The 20358-nt window shown below is 39.4% G+C and overlaps 1 protein-coding gene across 1 annotated transcript in view; it reads left to right on the top strand.

Annotated features, from left to right (window-relative positions):
• The window catches only part of DNAH5 (dynein axonemal heavy chain 5), a 304825-nt gene that overhangs the window by 193070 nt on the left and 91397 nt on the right, over positions 1–20358 (top strand). The window contains exons 49-55 of the mRNA XM_055123648.1: positions 191–404; positions 2490–2713; positions 5257–5455; positions 9168–9340; positions 13471–13601; positions 16719–16872; positions 17345–17612. Coding sequence (XP_054979623.1) covers positions 191–404; positions 2490–2713; positions 5257–5455; positions 9168–9340; positions 13471–13601; positions 16719–16872; positions 17345–17612 — 1363 coding nt within the window. The remainder of the gene's footprint in view (positions 1–190; positions 405–2489; positions 2714–5256; positions 5456–9167; positions 9341–13470; positions 13602–16718; positions 16873–17344; positions 17613–20358) is intronic.

Raw genomic sequence — 20358 nt, 5'->3', positions numbered from 1 at the left:
TGAACCCAATTGTGCACTTAATTTTTTTAATTAAACTTTGATTTCTCTAACATTTGGTGAATGAATGCTTTCCCATGTTTTCAACATGCCATTCCTGAATCCAGGAAAACCAGCTATTTGGAAATACTCAAGCAACGTGCTCCAGAATACAGAGGAATGGCATTTTAATTGTCAAAGTGTCATTTTCTAGGTTACTAATGAGATAGTCCGACAGCTGATGGAACAGAATGGATTTTATAACCTCGAGAAGCCTGGAGAGTTTACCAGCATCGTGGACGTCCAGTTCTTGGCAGCCATGATCCACCCTGGGGGTGGACGCAATGATGTGCCCCAAAGACTCAAAAGGCAGTTCTCTATTTTTAATTGCACTTTGCCTTCAGATGCCTCCATGGACAAGATTTTTGGTAAGGATGGATGACAATGGGGCTTGGGGATGGAATGACCCACTCACAGGTCAGCAGGGAAGCAGAACTGGCCCTTGTTTCTCACCCTTGTCACTCTTAAGTGGTGTATTCTGTGGTGTGAGTGAATAGATGCATGAACTGAATCAACTGTCTAGGAATGACTTGCTGCATATGCTTTTTTTTTTTTTTTTTTTGCTTTTTGGGTCACACCCGGCAATGCACAGGGGTCATTCCTGGCTCATGCACTCAGGAATTACCCCTGGCGGTGCTCAGGGGACCATATGGGTTGCTGGGATTCGAACCCGGGTCAGCCACGTGCAAGGCAAACGCCCTACCCACTGTGCTATCACTCCAGCCCCACTGCATATGCTTTTCTTTAGCTATATTTTTTTGCATTGAGGCTGAACATTATGTGAACTCGGAGATGGTACTTTTTTCATCTATAATCCTACTTGAGATCTTGGGTTGATATAATATCATGTCAATACCAAAAATTTATGTTGTTGATACTTTTACCAACCCACATTATGATTTTGGCCAAAAGACTATTTCTGCACATGTCAGAGGTTATCCAGAGTTTTTAAAGTTTGGAGCAAGTTATCGAAATTTTAGCATTTTAGACATAATTTACTGGTGAAGCAATAGTCCAACAATGGTGATTATTTAACTGAGAAAAATGCATTTATAACTGGTTTCAAAATTATTCTTTGCAGATAGAGTGTAAAGTTATGTATGCATTTGTATTAGGTGTTAATTCACCATTCCTGAAACTGCTCCTGAGGAAAAAAACTCATAGGATCACCCTAATTAATTTCCGACAGAGTGAAATGTCATCTCAGTGCCCTGGGCTGGTGGAGAATGGCAGTCCTGGCCTTCAGCAGCAAGATTTGGAAATTTAATGACATGTGAAAGATCTAAACTAGGGAAAAATAAAATGGACCTGAAAGAATGGCTGCTAACACTTTTAACTATTCCCCTTTGCCTTAAACGTTTTAAATATATAGTAAATTAAAAAATTAATACCTAGAAAGGCAGTGCCTTTAATATTTTTAAAAGAATGGGGAAATTGGAGATTCATGAAATCTCCCTCTTTCTTTCCTTTTCAGTTTTTAGAAGGCACTATTTCACCTACCTGTTCTTACTCATTTAATAACATTGAATGTTTAGCATAGTTTTTAGTACATTTTAAGATCAATTTTCTAGTATTTAAATGGCAACTTAAAAATACTTAGATTTATTTTGGTTAAAAATAACCTCCAAGAGATTCTTAATAGAAGTATCTTTCTTTTCTACATTAATTTTTTATTTTATTGTTTCATCGTGAGATAGAGTTACAAAGCTTTCATATTTGAGATTCAGCCATACAATGATGGAACACCTCTCCCTCCACCAGTGCACATTTTCTACCACCGATGTTCCAAGTATCCCTCCTCTCCCAACCGTACCCCCTTGCCCCCAACACCCCAACACACACACACATCCCAGTCCTCACCCTGCCTCTATGGCAGACAATTTCCCCAATACTCTCTCTCTAATTTTGGGCATTATGGTTTGCTCGAGTTTTCCCATCATCATTCAAGCCTGCCTGCCAGGAGCAGACGCTAGATCATTTATTTTCGATTGCTTATTTTGAATATCATGAAAGCTGCTCGTGAGGCCGTGATTGTAAGTGTAAACTTAGGTTGTAAATGGTCGGGTTCCAGAGACATCTCTGTATGGCACTAACCCATTTTGGGATTCAATTGGGAGTCTCTGGGCCAGGGCTGTTGGTGCATTAAGATGGCACCTGGAGGCAAATTTGTGGGCATGACAGCCAGTCCGTTGGGTGGGCGGGGACCAAGGGAGGGACATCCTGGTGCCTCTGCCACCAGGTGGCCTGAAGATTTAGCCCTGGAACCCGCATACCCAGGCCTTGCTTGTGGAAGCTCTTGGTCACTGGGTTCCATCTGGAGTAGGTGAATAGAAGTATCTTTATGTGGCCGACTATTAAAATGTGAAACCGTGCTTGTGAGAACTTTGGATTATGATGCTTTTTATTCGAATCCGCTTGGTTTGAGCTGTCACATGGTACGATCTTCCTTCCAGGTGTGATTGGGGTCGGCCACTACTGTCCTCAGAGGGGTTTCTCAGAAGAAGTGCGAGAGTTCGTCACCAGGGTGGTTCCCCTGACTCGCCGACTGTGGCAGATGACAAAGAACAAAATGCTTCCAACCCCCGCAAAATTCCATTATGTATTTAATCTTCGAGATCTCTCCAGGATCTGTCAGGGAATGCTGAACACGACTTCAGAGGTTATCCAGGAACCAGATGTGAGTGATACGTTTGTTAGAGGGGAGCCCAAATACTAGTTATTTCTTACATACCCTAAATCATCTTAGAAGTACACATTTTTAGTGGAATTATGAAAACATTCTGAAATGCTTTAGCATGACTATATTTTCTATTTGCTGCCTTTAAACTAACAAAAGTTATGTCAAAAACTTTCTTTGAAAGACTTCTAATGTTTAAGGAAATAGTACACAGTTACTTTCTAATGAATAGAATAAAAGGAAAAAATGATCTTGTTTTTCCACCAGAAGATATTTTTCTTGTACTGAATAGTGGAAAGAGTTACTATTGATTATGTAGTAGGCTTTGTATTTTAAATTTGATCATTTAACTTAAAAATATGACCATAGTTATAAACATTGAAAATTAAAGGACTCAATTTGTTGTTACTCATCTATCAAATGACATTTTCTTTCCATGTAATTAAGTGCATAAGAAGAATTATAAGTATTTGTAAAGGTAATAAATATGGTTATGAGTAGAAAAATTAATTTTTCAGAAAAACAGTACTTGCACATGCACCTGAATATAATAGTGTCAAAAGTTAGAGGAATTTTCCCCAAAAAAGTCAATCTGGTTTGCCTCTATCATCCCCAAGCACAATCTGTTCAAGCAGAGACAACTTTGGGCTTTCCTTCATTCTTTTATGGAGTGAAGGGTTACTTAAAGCTGACGTGTCTTGGGGAATTTCTCTGCAGAAACATTCAGTTGATAGTTGAGGCACCAACCAAACTGTCATGTAAGTAGTATGACCGAAGAGATAGTACAGGGGTTAAGGTGCCTGCCTTGCATGCAATCAACCCAGGCTCAATTCCCATCACCACATAGGGTCTCCCAAGTTTCACCAAGAGTGAATGATCTCTGAGCAAAGAGCTAGCAGTAAATCCTGAGCACATCCAGGAGTAGCCCTTCAAAGCAAAATAAGAACAACACACAAACACACACACAATGAAGACCACAACCTGTTTGAATATTCACAAGTAGATAACCACACTGACTAACTCCCAGGATTTAGGGGGAAAGCTCCAAGATCTTGGTGGGGAACTCTTCTTTTGGAGAGAATTGAAAATCATTTTAGTACCAATAAACTTTCCTCAAAGCTACTGATGAATTAATATCATACTGCAATGCATTCTTTAGTAAAAAAATCATTGAACAACCACTTTTTTGAGTACTTAATTGAAATCATCATAAGTAGTTTCAGTAATTGATGTTACCTTGAACTTTTTTCTAATGGAAAATACTTTTTACCTTCTAGCAGCCAATTGCTTTTAGTCATTAGTAATATAGTGACTTAAAAGCTTTTTAACTTGCAAATAGTACCCAGGTAGAAATTTCCACTAGTCTTACACCCATCAAATAATGAGTTTAGAAAAATAATTATTGTTGTTATGGGGACAGGAGTCTTTAACAAGTAATCTCTGCAACTTTCAGTTAACATTGGATTCTGGGTTGTATAAATTAGATGGTCTCTTGTTCAGTTAATCCAGATTTTTGACCACAATTTTTCTTTTCATTGTGTTAGCATATATACCTCAGTAATATCTCAGGTACATGATAGCTGGTTATACACTACATGTTATAGTATGATCTGGGTTTATGACTGTCAGTCACTTATTTCAAGATTGAATTTATCACTAAGACATAATATACAAAAGTATTAACTTGTTGCTGATCAGCTTACTTTTTTTTAATAGTGTCTTCTAAGGATATTTTTATTTTAATTTAAAGACTTAAAGTGAATAGATAGTACTTACTATTTAACCAGGGTGAACAAGACCAATTTGAAATCAAGTTTAAGTATATTTAAACCGTTTCTATTTAAAATGCAGCATTTTAAATCAGAAAAGGTGGTTGTCTAAAATATAATTAATTTAAAATCACAAATCTGGCTTAATGGATTTTAAATTCATTTATTTTAATGATTAAAATTATAATAGACATAAAATGATTACAATAATGTTAATGTTTGTAGTAGCACTGTAGCACTGTCGTCCCGTTGTTCATTGATTTGCTGAGTGGGCACCAGTAATGTCTCCCGTGTGAGATTGTTGTTACTGTTTTTGGCATATTGAATATGCCACAAGTAGCTTGCCAGGCTCTGCCGTGCAGGCGGGATACTCTTGGTAGCTTGCGGGGCTCTCCTAGAGGGACGAAGGAATCGAACCCAGGTTGGACGCATGTAAGGCAAACGCCCTACCTGCTGTGCTGTAGTATGCAAAGTTATTGCACAACTACTGCCATCATTAAGTGCTAGAGACACCCCGCTCCCCACTGTCCTTATGTCACTTCTAGTCTGTCTCTTCCTTCTCTACCCCACGTCCCCTCATCCCAATGCATGGTGACCTCGATCCTCTCATCAAAATCCAAATGTTCTTTGTCATTAGACACTGCCCATTCCCTTGCTTTGTTCCTTTCCATGTCACGTGAGAGAAATCAACTTGTCTTTGTCCAGCCCCCCTGACTGCCTTTGCTGAACATGACCCCCTCCAACAGGGCATTTTCATTTTCCCCCCTGTGGCAGGGCCTGTTACGGCTATGGAAGCACGAATGTAAGCGTGTTATAGCTGATCGTTTCACAGTGCCTGACGATGTCACCTGGTTCGATAAGACTCTCGCAAGCCTGGTGGAGGAGGAGCTTGGGGAAGAGAAAAGACTCGTGGTGGATTGTGGAGTGGATGCTTATTTTGTGGACTTCTTGAGAGATGCGCCTGAAGCAACAGGTAAGTGATTGGAGCAGAATTTGGTATCTCTCAAAGTTGAGGTCATGGATGCTGACTTTTAGGAACTTTACCAAAAATGAGCCTGGGAAAAGGTGGGCAAGAAGTGCAGAGTACTTAATCGGATAAGACTTAAAGTGAATAGATAATAGTCTCGGGTAGTAAGCAAAGTTGGGAAGCTGAAAACTATAGAAGCAAGCACATCAGACAGTATCCGAATATCCTCAGGCAGCGGGAGAGTTGACGAAGAAAGATCTACTGCATCTTTACTGGGCAAGTCTTTGCACTATCTTGGGCCTCAGTTTCCTTGTTTACAAAAATAAACATATATATACATATACAAAAATAGATATATATATCCCCCTCTCAGAGAGCCCAGCAAGATACTGAGAGTATCCCGCCTGCACAGGCAGAGCCTGGCAAGCTACCTGTGGCATATCAATATGCCAAAAACAGTAATGATGGGTCTTATTTCCCTGACCCTGAAAGAGCTTCCAATGGTTGGGAAAGACGAGTAAGGAGAAACTGCTAAAATCTTGGGGCTGGGAGGAATAGAGACATTACTGGTGCCCACTCGAGTAAATTGACAAACAACTGGATGACAGTGACAGTGATACAGTGATAAAAATAAAAATATTAATATCTGCTATGGGGCATGTTGGGATAAAAATGCATTATCCATTGCTTGGGTTATCTGAGAGTTATAGTCATTGCTAAAATGGAACATTGCACTAATCACAGGCATTATTATTCAGGTAATCTTTATTGTTGAAATTCAGATGAAAACCCTCAGTGCTGGAGAGATAGTACACTGGGTAGGGTACTTGCCTGTCACGCAGCTGACTGGGGTTTGAATCCCAGCACCCCACATAGTCTCCTGAGCTTCTCCTGGAATGACCTTGAACCAGGAATAAGACTTGGGCATAACCAGGTGTGGTCCAAACACCAAAAAAGAAAAAGGAAAGAAACCCCCCAAATGATCTGTTTCATTACATGTGATATACAAGAGGTGGGCATCAGAGAGAACAGCCTTTGTGGTTAAGGGTCCCTATCTTACATTTCTCATAAAATTTAATAGTGTTTCAATGATTTTTCACCTTTAGAAATAAGTTTAAGTAAAATATTTTCTTATGAAATGGCATAGTGTCTTAACTACTATTTTCCCTGTACAAATAATTCTTCTTTTCCCTTTGCTTTTTGGGTCATACCTGGCATTGCACAGGGGTTACTCCTGGCTCATGCACTCAGGAATTACTCCTGTTAGTGCTCGGGGGACCATATGGGATGCTGGGAATTGAACTCAGGTTGGCCGCGTGTAAGGCAAATGCACTACCTGTTGTGCTATTGCTCCAGCCCCACGTACAAATAATTCTTGAGTAAAATATCTTGTTTTCACTTATAAAAATTTTAGTATTTGAGGATAAATTTTAAGTTAATTTCCGTATTTAAAATGCCCATTTATGCACATGTCTTCTAAGTAGCTAAAACTAACAAAGAACCCTTTTACTGGAATTGGAAAATGTATGTATAATCCATCAAAAGTTTCTGAGTGACAGTTGTTAGAGAAGATTTCTTGCTGGCTCTGCAGTTGGGACACTCTTTCAACAGAAAGAAGCTGACATTTTATTTTAAACCAGGTCACACACGTAACAAAATCCTGTAGAGATAAGACCATTTACAATGCAGGTTTATGAATTGTATTTCCTTTAATTCAGAAGGATAAATAATCAGATTGTAGTTTCCAGGGAACAAAGTACAGCTGTTGCCTTTTCCCGGTTTAATGTATCTGGAGGAAAATGCAAAGTGGTTTGTGACTTTAAGGCAATTTTTTCCCTCAAAGTTTGAGTTGACACTTGTGTAGTATAGAATAACATCACATGAGACTGACACCCAAGGACAGCAGATACAAGGGCCAGGAGGGTTGCCCCATAGCTGGAAGCCTGCTTCATGAGCAGAGGTGAGAAGGCAGATGGAATAGAGAAGGGATCACTAAGAAAATGATGGCTGGAGGAACCAGTTGGGATGGGAGATGCGTGCTGAAAGTAGATAATGGACCAAACATGATGAACTCTCAGTGTCTGTATTGCAAGCCATAATGCCCAAAAGTAGAGAGAGAGTATGGGGAATATTGTCTGCCATGGAGGCAGGGAAAGGGTGGGAAAGGGGGGTGTATACCAGGGATATTGGTGGTGGGGAATGTGCACTGGTGGAGGGATGGGTGTCTGATCATTGTGAGATTGTAACCCAAACATGAAAGCCTGTAACTGTCTCACAGTGATTCAATAAAATTTTTTAAAAAGACCCTGAAAAATAAAAAACCAACCCTAAATTTGAGTTGAATCATTATGAAACAGTAAAGTGACTATTGAAGTTCATTTTGAGCATTTCAAAAAAAGCCAATATTATTATTTTTTAAATTGAATAACCATGAGATGTTTCAGTCATACAATGTCCCGACACCTGTCTCTTCTCCAGTGCACACCACTAATGTCCCCACCAGCAATGCCCTCAGTTTCCCTCCTGCCCCTCACCCCTATCCCCCAGCCTTCACTATGGCGGACACTTTTCTTCTGTCTCTCTTTCCTTTTGGGAATTATGGCTACAACACAGATGGAGAGGTGATCATGTACCTCCTTACCTCCTTTCAGAACTCAGTTCTTGTCCAGAGTGATCATTTCCAACTATTATTGTAGCAGTGACCCCTTCTCTATCCTAACTGCCCTCTGCCCCCAATACACTGTGGCAAGTTCCCAACCATGGACCAGTTCTCTTAACTCTGTTTCTTTTGTTCTTGGATATTAGTATCCATGTTTTATTATTTTTTATATCACACTATGTTTTTCTTATATCACACAAATGAGTGCAATCATTCTATGTCTGTCCCTCCCTTCCTAACTCATTTCACTCAGCATTATCCTCTCCATGACCATCCATTTATAAGCAATTTTCATGGCTTCATTTTTCCTTGTGAAAAAGCTAATCTTGATCATGTTAAATCAATATTTTAGCTCACTCATTAAAGATTAACATACTATTATATTAATGCAAGTCTCCCTCCCCTCCCCTCCCCTCTCCTCCCCTCCCCTCCCCTCCCCTCCCCTCCCCTCCCCTCCCCTCCCCTCCCCTCCCCTCCCCTCCCCTCCCCTCCCCTCCCCTCCCCTCCCCTCCCCTCCCCTCCTCCTCTCCTCTCCTCTCCTCTCCTCTCCTCTCCTCTCCTCTCCTCTCCTCTCCTCTCCTCTCCTCTCCTCTCCTCTCCTCTCCTCTCCTCTCCTCTCCTCTCCTCTCCTCTCCTCTCCTCTCCTCTCCTCTCCTCTCCTCTCCTCTCCTCTCCTCTCCTCTCCTCTCCTCTCCTGTGTGTCTGTATTTGGGCCACTCTCTGTGGTGCTCAGGGTTTACTCCTAGCAGTTCATGTGGGCACCACAGTTCAAATCCAGGTCAGTTTCATGCAAGGCAAGAGCCCTATCAACTGTACTGTCACTTTGGCTCTCTCAAATGGACTCTTTCTGGACAGAAGAGAACAAAAACTATATCATCACAAATGTTCCAGTGCTTTTATATTGTTGAATTTATTTTTCTAAAATGACATACAATAAAATTTTCATGAAAGTCAGTATTATTCATTGTTAAATTGTAGTTATGAGTGCAGTGATTCCGGTGGAAGGAAGTAAACCAGCAGTTCAAAGAAACGCTATCGATTCCTCTTTCCTAACCCCAGGTGAAACACCAGATGAAGCCGATGCAGAAATGCCCAAAATTTATGAACCAATTGAATCTTTTGGTCACTTGAAGGAGCGTTTGAACATGTTCCTGCAGCTCTACAATGAAAGCGTCCGTGGGGCTGGCATGGATTTGGTCTTTTTTGCAGATGCTATGGCACACTTAGTCAAGGTGAGTGGGCACCTCCAGAAGGATTGCCCCCATGGGCTAGACACTGACCCCATACTAGAAATTTCCCCTACACTTTGTTCTCTTCATGATTGGTTCTTGTTCATTTATACTAGCTTAGTATATCAGAATCCTCTTGTGCGTGAGTCCTCTTGATGTGTCTAGGATCCGTCAGACCCTCTTACACTTGATATTCTAGGAGAATATTCAGTTTAAAAATAAACTCAGTGTTCTATTCTAATTTAATTTCTAAAGTAGATGCAACATATCACACCTACAGACTTAAAATCAGGACTGGTGTATTTCAAATGTGTGACATGATAATTTTATTCAGTGTCGCCATATAGCTTCCAGCTCAGTGTTTTCACTACATAGAGTGACTGTGGTTGACATATGAGTTCAAAGCACAGGCAAAACATCTGCTTTTTTTATTTTGCACCACTCAAAGGATAATAAAAGAACTCCATAAACTTTTAAGACAGTGCATATAGATTCATTATGCTATGTGGAATTGGTCACAAAAAGACAATCATGGTATTTTTTTACTGAATTATTTTACTAAACAGTAATATTTTACTAAATTATTTACTAAAATTATTTTACAAAGTAATGTCACTAAATTATTTTGCTTAGAATAGTCAAATTTGTGGAAGCATCAAGTTGAGGGGCTAGAAGGAGAGGAACGTGTGAAGGGCTTAGTAGGTTCAGTTTCATTTTTGCAAGGTGAAAAGTATTTTGGAGATGGTTGAAGACAGTAGTTGAGTTGTGCTCTGATACTTAATCAGTGTACTTAATGCTTAAAATTTATGGTTAAAAAGGAATAAACTTGAGGTTTTGTGCATGTAAACACAATTACAAATAGAAGTAGTGTGTCAACAATAGACTTGGGGTAAGACGAAAATTCCCTTAGAATGTAATCCATCAGATGTGATTTCCTTTCTGGTCTATCATAGGAGTTATTCTAGTTTCAATGTTTAGGAGAGCTGATCCTCAAAGGATGAAAGGAAAATATGTTATTTAGTTGGTAACTCGTGTAACTTGTTTGGAAGATAATGCCATTTAAACCGATTGTTGATATTCTCACTATTTCGACGTCAATGACCTTTTCTGATGCCATCCTTTTAAAGGGGGTTCAAGGTTTTCTTTTACCACTTAGGTGCAACTGAGAAATGATCTTTCTCAGTTGAGTGATTACATATTTCCATTTGAATCTCAGAAATTGAGATGGTTTTAGAGATCAACCATATCTTGATTGAGGAAGAGTATGAGAAGACAATTCTGCTGGCAGAAAGGCATGAAGATTGTTCTGGGGTTCAGTCTTCCCAACATGAAGACATTTTAGCTTGGAAAAATAAATGCTCAGAATCAGAGATAATTGTACTGAGTTATGACCACAAAAATTGATTCAGAGATAAATAGAAAGCACATTTTGAAATCAGATCCTAATCTATAACTAAGAGTTAATTGTTTCTGGAGAAATAGACATTCTAGAGTATGTATTGGTTAAAAGGTTGGACCAGATTATTTCCTAAATACATAATACCAAAGACAACTTTGTGGTGCAGTATCTGTCACTTGAGCAAACTCAGATTGACCTTGAATTTTATCACAGCTCGAATTGGAAGTGAGTTATTTATGCTCGACTTGAGTTGCAGGAGGTTTGATGCAATGGTGTGTTTCTGTTTTGCTGCACAGAGGATGAACAGTGTGTTTTCCTTCAAGGCTTGTATGCCTCAGTTCTGGGTCTTGGACCCTGGTGTCCCCCCTCTTAGCCTCTCGGATGCCTACTTTGGGATTATGGTCTCTTTCTTTGTTCTCTTTTCAGTGAAATTAATGTTTCATGTCAAAAAAGAGTATGTCACTGTTGCATCTCTTTAGCCTTTTGGGTTAAAGTTTGAGTGGAGCATGTATGGTATTGCACTGTCTGGCCCCCATCTGACCCTGTTACTAGGGGATCACGGTGTGCTTAACATGTGCTTAACAGGTACTCCAAAAAAACCAACTGCTTGTGAATAAACACATCTGGATTTCAGAATGACTATACCGCTGCTTTCCCAGCAGGTGCTGAGTTGTGCAAAAAGATCTGATATTTGCTTCTCCTATACTGGTATTCCCACCAGAAGAGAGTCACCTCTGATTTTTTTTTTTTTTTTGCTTACTCAGAGTTTGTGCATCTTTTCTTCCTTTATAAATTTTAGTCTAACTTCTGCTATTACGTTACGGCCTCTGTGTCATGAACTTCTGGTTATCATTCAATGCCCATCTTAAATCCAGCTCATCGTCTAAGACCAAGAAATGATCTTTTCTTTGCCTTATTTCCTCCATGAATTTCTCTAATTCCTCTCTGTCACAGGATTTAACTAAATGTACATTACCACATTTCTATTAATAGAGCTCTGCTGGGTAGAATGTGAGCACCTGCAGGGAAGGATGGATTTTCTTAATTCCTTGACTAGTTCTTAAATAAATTAAAAATGAATATTTTTCCATTATCTGATGTATTATAGCACAAAATACATTGCTGAAACTTTCACTTGTCTGTTTTTTTTGCCTACAATTTCTGTTTTAATTAGATTATGAGTTTTTGGAGTCTGCTTTTCGAGCCTTCTGTTTGTTCATGTCTATGTTCATCTGTCATCTATATTTTAAGATTTTAATATACAATAGAAAGGAAATGAAAAAATTAGCATAAGACATTGGTTCAGGAGTATGGTAAGATGTTGGGATGAAGAGTCTCAATAACGAGAACAATTATTTAAGCTCTTAATATATTCATCAGCATCAACCAAAGGAAGTGATTATGGCAAAAGCCACATAGTTTAAACAATTCACATTAAGGAAAAATACAAAGAAGGTGGGAATGTGATGTGCAGAAGTTCTTACCTCATGTACCTGAATATCTGAATTCTCAAAATATTCTTGGGGAAAGACAGTTAATAGGCATCCACAAAATTCTGATTATTTTGCCAGTACTGGTATTCTCTTTAGAGGAGTGTTTTTCATCATAACTTTGGACAGAAATGTAGAGAGTGGGTAAGTACGATCCTGGAGGAATGGTGTCCGTCACTTCCCTGTTCCCTGAGCTCTCATGTCTACAGCAGAGACAGAGTGATCGTCTCCATTTCCCTGGAATCATCATTCCAAATTGCGGGGAATATACCAGCGCTAAGAGCAGTTCCAATAGAAGTCTAGTACAGCTTCTGCCAGAGGGCTGAATCCTGAGAACTCATGTTTTACAAAATCTGGGTAGTAGCCAGACCCAGGATGCACCAGGAAGCTTCTCTCAGCACCTAGAAGTGACCTTGTCACCATTCCCGCCCGAATCATTTTTATTAACTAGAGCAAAATGAACGGCACAGAAATATCTGAGACAGAACTTGCAGTTTGTCGGGAAAGATAAATAGTTATCACACAAGGTGAAATATGAATTGAGAATTCTACACTAAATTATCTCTCAGTGGGAATGGGTGCATGATGATGAAAGTAGTTCAGTCACTACCAATATCGTCAAAGAAGTGTGTACGTCTTTCCTGAAAGGAATGTGGAGTGCTATGGGACCACTGACCTGCATAGTGTAGAGTTCCGTTCTACCCACCATCCACTTCTTGGTTTATGTCTTAGGGACCACTATCTGTCAATAGAGGGGTTTATGCTTGTTTTATGTTCTTAAAACATCATCGTCTACTCAATATTTTAATTTTCCTCCCTTTAAAAGGCCATTTTTGAAATATGGAAGGTATTTTATTTAACTGTGTGTTATGTGTTCCAAGAATAGGTGTTGTTTTAAAATTTGTTTTCTTTCTTATCCAACTGTCCTAGGTTAGAAATACTCCAAGACAATCTTAGTGTCTCTTATTCCTGTCCTTGGTAGCTTAGAGAAAGCCACAGTCTGGGCTCTCTGCTGACAGCTCTGTACCGATCGTCTTATAGTTTCTGAGTTTCCAGCCTCACCACTCACTCGAGTACATGCCAAACACTTTTGCTTTTGGAATGTTCTCATTTCCCCAAGTTCAGATCTGAATTCTGATCCCAGGGACACTTATGCTTTCCAAAATGTTTATATAGAATAATTAAGAAAAAATATAAGTGGCGATATATTGATGGGTACCAATCTTTCCTATTTTATACTCTAGATCTCAAGAGTCATTCGTACTCCCCGAGGAAATGCCCTCTTGGTGGGGGTGGGTGGATCAGGAAAGCAGAGCCTCACAAGGTTGGCTTCATTCATCGCTGGCTACACTTTCTTCCAGATAACTCTGACAAGGTAACAGGCTTTCAATTTAATTAAATGGAAATGGATTTGATAAAGGGTTCCCACAGGCCAGCTAGAGTTAAAGCGTTTTTCTTATACTGAAGGAATCATACTAGTTTTCCTTCTTGAAGTTTGGCACATCGTATTCCCCTTTCAACCTCTATCATAGACCATGAAGATTGTGCCATTAATAATCCTTTTTGAAACATATCAGCCTAGATTTTTGGTGAATAGCTGTCTCCCCGGGGTTTGTATATCCTACATGATATAAGTATTATGCATCATCTTTTTATGAGTTTCAGAAGAAATGTGAATTTAGATTTTGAGAATGCCAACAGACTAGAAAGGTAAAAGAAAAACCAACACTAAAGTATTTACTGAGTACCAGTGATATGTCAGGTACTGGCTAGTGCTAGGGAAAACAATGATGAATAAAGGAAATCTGGCTTGTATCATCATCGAGTTTATTCCTGAGGGATACTCAGCTGAAAAACAATGATGCTTGAAGCCTGGGTGCTGCTGTCTCAAATGAGGAAGGAAATGCTGGCCAGACCCTCTGGAAATGAGGGAGGGACTCCTTACATCATTTAGGGAAGGGCCAGAGAAGGATTCCTGGAAGGAAGAGAGAGTTTTCTTGAAACCTAAATATTAGATTTGGAGGAAGAATCAGAAAGAATGGTCCAGGTAAAAAACAAACACAGGTGAGATTTTATTTGCGATTCTGGAAGAACTGAAACATGACTAGGTGCATAGCAAACGAAAAAGAAAAGAAAGTGGAAAAGAAGAGAAATAGGACACTTAAAGCTATGATGAGGAATTTGGGCTTCATTCTGGAGCTATGGAGGAAGCCATTAGTGAGTTATCTCTAGGAAGCCATGTTGGATTTGTATGGGCAGAGCTGAATGGCAGGAGTTAACCTGGACTCCTTCTAAGGATGCTTCAGAGATTACAACAGGCAATAGTGCCCAAAATGGCAGCAGCAAGAAGGAAGAGGCCCCATTCTAGGTAGTGGAAGGCAGCTGGAACTTTTGGACTTGGTACCTTCTTGTTCTGGCTTGGGAAACTTGATAGATGTTGCTATGGTTCACTACAGGGAATTCTAGATATAGGTGGGTAGAGCAGGGAGAACTTAGAAGTAAAAAGTATAAAGAGAAAAAAGTATAAAGAGAAAAGTAGAGATGATTCTGAGAAGCTAAGGAAATTTCAGGATTAACCAGGGTGAAAGCAGGAGATCAAATTGGAGAGTTGAATAGGACAGAGTTATTGCTCATTTCTAGGAAGGGGAACAGCCCGTCCTGCATTGATCTAGAGTTTTGGCTTCTCCAAGAAAGGTGAAACATGATAGGTCTCAGTGATGGAGGGAAGCCCATAGACATAAGGGCTTCCCTTATAGACATAAATCATTAAACATTGATTTTGGAGATCAGGGTAATCAAGGCATTATTGGCATAATTTTTACTTGCATGCCAATAGGTAAAGCCTATAAATTATTATAGGATTCTATTTGGGAGTAAATACGAAACATGCCATTTTGATTTTCAAGTACTAGGGCAAATTAGAACCAATTCTAGTTACCTTGTATGTAATTTGTCTAATATGTGGGCAGAAGCAGAATTAGATAAAGATCACTACAGGAAAAGGAATGAACTTTGAGAATTTTGTTCCTAGCATTTGTACCAAATCTTGTATCTTCCAAAGCACTTACACATGTTCAAGCTAACTTGATCTTCAAAGAAACTTTGGTGGTTTTGTAAGATCTGTAACATGGACTTGTAACAGAGGGTCAGAGAAGCATTGATTGATTTGTCTTAATCCCAGATTCACCCAGGAATTGAATGCATCATTTGTAGTTGTTGGACTGACATCCTTGTCATTGCAACACATCGTACCTGTAGAAATATCTTAGGACTCCACTTTCTGTGATACATGGGTGTCTTGGGGAATCAGATAAGAAATGCCTCATCTCTGATGAAAGCTGGCACAGGTCCTCATTACCTTTGTGTCAACTTCAAGCGACTTTTGCCCAGCCGTGGAGTCAAAGCTTGGGAAGCAAGAGCTTGTTTTGGAAAGGAAAACCGTTTGCTAGAATACCCAATTCAGATTATTTGTGTTGGCAAACCCTGGAGATCCAGGTCACTGGAGATCAAGTTTTTTCTTACGAGGAAAAGTTCGGATGAGATATTTTGCTCTCTTTCTTTTTAAGTGGAACTGTGTCTTTGAAATTCTTTTCTGATCTTTGAGGTTTCATTTCTCTAGACATCTTCTTAAAGTATTAATGTGTAGTAGTAGTATTTCTGCTTCTGGTTTTAGATGTTCAAAAAAAAGGAGTATAAGAGTTAAATATTTAGTGAGAAAAAAATTAGAAGTGCAGTTGCTTTCATGCTCTGAATTCTGAGATCATTGAATGATACAAAATTCACATAATTTTGTAAGTCTTGAGTTTCCAGGATGTCATTATTTTCCCTTCTAGTAGTAGTGGGGTCCTGGGACCTCTGTAACATTTCCTGAATGCAAACTTACATCAGCTGAAGGATTGAGTTGAATTGTAAAAGAAGATCTGGCATGACATATTTATTCATATTTCTAGCTATAGTGTACTGATTATTCAGCAGACCCTTTCATGTCACATCCAAAGATGGCAATGAATATAATTGCATTGGGGCATAAGGAAGTCGCCTTAATAGTTGGCCTCTCCTTAACCCCATAGAATGAAGGTTTGAAATGATTTAATTTAATTCAATTTATGAAGTATCTTTTACGACTCAACTGCAGATGGGTTCTTTGTAATTATTTCAATTTAACTTTTCTGCTATAATTACCAACAAATATTTCAAAGTCGTACATATATGCAGATGATATTTAATTGTGGCAAACATTTATATTTTGTTTCAGACTGACTTCACTCTAGTTTTTTTTGATGGGGATAAACTAATTATAATGTTTTATAAGATTTAGAGTTTTAGAAATAAATTTGCAGGTATAAGAAATAGAAACATTTTCATATAATACCTGCTAAATGGAAAATGATCAGCTTGTTTTCGTTTGAAAAATGCCATGAAGCATTTTGTTAGACTATTTCATCTCTGTATAATTACTTTAGCTAATAACACCAGGACAATATTTCTTTAGGTCTTATAGCACCTCAAATCTGATGGAAGACCTGAAGATTTTGTACAGAACGGCTGGCCAGCAAGGCAAAGGAATCACGTTTATTTTCACAGACAATGAGATTAAGGATGAGTCGTTTCTGGAATATATGAACAATGTCTTATCATCGGGTGAAGTAAGAGCTCACTCCTTTTTCCTGTGTCTTGTCTCTTCCGGGTCCCTCTATTTTCTTCCATTAGAGTTTTGGATAGTGCTATTATTGTGGATTAGGTGATCAATCTGAGAATGGTTTCTTTCACTGAGTTTCTGAAGAATAAAACTCGCAGTCAAAGTGTGCATCTAAAACTTCACTGAATGCCCCAAGTGACAAATTAAAAAAACACAAAAGAGGAAGGTTAGGAGGAAAGCTGATTAGATTTTTGATTTCTCACCTACTCTTTAGAGGATCGTGACTTTGCAATGAATCATCCAACCACTTGATATTTTAAAATATGCTACATATTACCTTATAGAACTTGAGTTAATTTGGTAGAGGCGAGTTTAAGAAGACAAGCTGAGGAACGTTCCGGACGTGGCCCATCTGGAACAATTTATTCTGGTCTGCTTTTCTCTGCTTGAACTGAGCTGAGATGTCTGTGCTTTCAAAGGTCTCCAACCTGTTTGCACGCGATGAAATTGATGAAATTAATAGTGACCTGGTGCCAGTCATGAAAAAGGAGCACCCCCGGCGTCCTGCTACCAATGAGAACCTATACGAATACTTCATGAGTCGGGTTCGACAGAACCTGCATGTGGTACTCTGCTTTTCACCGGTGGGAGAGAAATTTCGCAACCGAGCTTTGAAGTTCCCGGCCCTTATTTCAGGGTGCACCATAGACTGGTTCAGCCGATGGCCTAAGGATGCCTTAGTTGCTGGTGAGTGGTGGACATTTGCATGTCCGTCTCTGATTTATATTATGAGTGAGTTTTACACACACACACACACACACACACACACACACACACGGAGGCTTCAATCTCTTCAACAGTGTTAATTTAAGTCGCTTGGACACTCCTTCTTCTGATGGCAGTGCTGAAATCAGAGGGAACTGCTCTGAGTCCTCAGATGGCATCTGTCTTGGGCAAAAGCTGCTCACCAGCATGTTACGTCTCTGGAGCCCTGCCTTCCACCCCATGGAACCTTAATGGTTCTCCCACTCTGGAAGTGAAATTGGAGATACTAGCCTTAGATGTCAAGCACCATTTTGTGACTTTTTCACATTTTGGTGGGAAATGATCTATCCTCTATTGATCTTTGGTTTGGGGAAGCTCGTTACTGGTGGTATTCCAGGGTCTTTATATGGTATCAGGGCTCAAACTGGGGTCAGCTCTGTACAAAGAAAGCACCTTAATCCCTGTATTATCTCTCCTAAACTATAGATTTGTGGATATTTTAAAAAGATAGAGACTTAGAATTATTGCTATCCTGGTATAACTTCCAAAAGTGGTGTTCTTAGACAAAACCTGAAGGGATGACTCTCCCAATTGTATAGGGACCCACAACAGTGTCATCTTTGTCTAAGTTTTTAACTATAAGTTAATAATCTTCAGTAGTTTGTTGGACACCTACAAACTATTTTGTAAGTATATTGGTCCTAAATTTCATAGCACAAAACTTTTCTTAACAACAAATCTATTTGTTTTCTACCAATTCTTATTTTTAATTGGTAAAGACAAATGATATATGTTCACAATATTAATAAAAAGCCAAAATACTTCTATTAAAATTAAATTTTCTTGAATGTTTTTAATTGGACTTTATATAGCATGATCTCTAAAGCATAAGTATTAATAAAAATTTGAAAACTATAATTAAGTCACAGTAGTATGACAAGAGAAAGACATAGACATAGAAAGAAGTGATTTTTAGAGTATCACTATTTTAATAAGGTTACTATATTTTAAATATTATCTGTACTCTTCTTAAATATTCCGGCTCCAACCAGGAGCCTATCTTTCTTTCTTTTTTTTTTTTTTTTTGGTTTTTGGGTCACACCCGGCGATGCACAGGGGTTACTCCTGGATCTTCACTCAGGAATTACTCCTGGCGGTGCTCAGGGGACCATATGGGATGCTGGGATTAGAACCCAGGTCGGCCGCGTGCAAGGCAAACGCCCTACCCACTGTGCTATCACTCCATCCCCCGGGGGGGCCTTATTTTCTTACTGCATCATTTTATGTTCTATAAAGATGTGAATTCTAAAGATAAAAATTCTTGATATTTGATATAGGTGCAGGCTACAAAATGACAGTATTTAAGAACTATATTGACGTTTCTCTAAAATAATGATAATTAGTAGGCAAGTCCTTTTACAATATAGTATATCATGCAAGGAATTATTATTAACAGTGAAATAACCATCTTAGATTATTACTAACAATGAAATAACCACTTTAGATTAGCATTTTAAAATATGCTAATAAGGCTGATTTAATTTAGATATGGAGGCCCTTCCTGCCAAGTCTACTCTTTCAATCATTTTTTCTAGGCAAAAGTCTTATTGGTCTGTCTTTCACTGTACACATCACACCCCCATGCCTTTTAATCTCATTACATCATCCCAAGTCAAGGTTACATGATGTATCAAGGAAACAAAATTTTGTCCTTAGTTCCTGGCAAATATCCTGACCTTTATGCATGCATCTATTTTTCACTTATTTGGAGCATATTTATTGAGCTTTGTGACATTTATGGATCGGGCATATTGGAGGGCAAGGCACACTTGTGTCGTCATTCCATATTCTCTCCTAGGCAGACTCATCAACAACCACCCATATAATATGGCCCATAAAGTTTTATCTCCAGCCTAGTCTGTCCTTCGCCTGGAAATCTGTGCACTTGGCTGCCAGCTTGATAAATTCTTGTGCCGTCTTCCACAAGTTTTCTCAAACTCAAACTTTTTAAACTGAAGTGGTTCTTCTCTGGTCTCCCTGTTTGTAGTGGTCCTGCCCCTGTGCAGGAGATCAGGCAAGCACGGGGCTCTTGGGTGCTTCTGCTTTTCCTTTCCTTCCTTCAGTTTTTAAGTCCCCTCCATCACTAAGTCATGGCAACTGTGTCTCCTAAGGGTCCAACTCTTTTCCTTCCACTGACACCCAAGTCCCAGTTTCCGTTGTCACTCACCTAGAGAACCCAGATAATTTTCGAATGATATCTCCTTTCCACCTGTCTCCCACCCAAAGATGGTGATGCAAAGATGGTGCCAGCACGAATGCCATCACATTATTCCAACTTCAAGTCTCCATGTCCTCCCTTTGCTTTTCAACACAGCCATTCTTCTTCCCTTGCAATGCTTCTCCTCCGCCCTCTCCTACTCTCTCTCTCTCTCTCTCTTTTTTTGCTTTTTGGGTCATATCCGGCGATGCACAGGAGTTACTCCTGGCTCTGCACTCAGGAATTACTCCTGGCGGTGCTCAGGGGACCATATGGGATGCTGGGATTCAAACCTGGGTCAGCCACGTGCAAGGCAAATGCCCTGCCTGCTGTGCTATCACTCCAGCTCTCTCTCCTCTCTTTTGATAACGTTGGCTGAGCTAAGTGTCACTTCTTCATGGAAATCAACCTCTGCTTCCTCTTCCTCTCTGCTAAGCCATCCTCCTGGATTTTCAGCACTCCATGCTTCAC

This window comes from Sorex araneus, chromosome 1 (assembly GCF_027595985.1).
Source record: "Sorex araneus isolate mSorAra2 chromosome 1, mSorAra2.pri, whole genome shotgun sequence".
NCBI classification, from domain to species: Eukaryota; Metazoa; Chordata; class Mammalia; order Eulipotyphla; family Soricidae; genus Sorex; species Sorex araneus.
The sequence above is the reverse complement of the archived record's forward strand: the minus strand, read 5'-3'. Positions and strand labels throughout refer to the sequence as shown.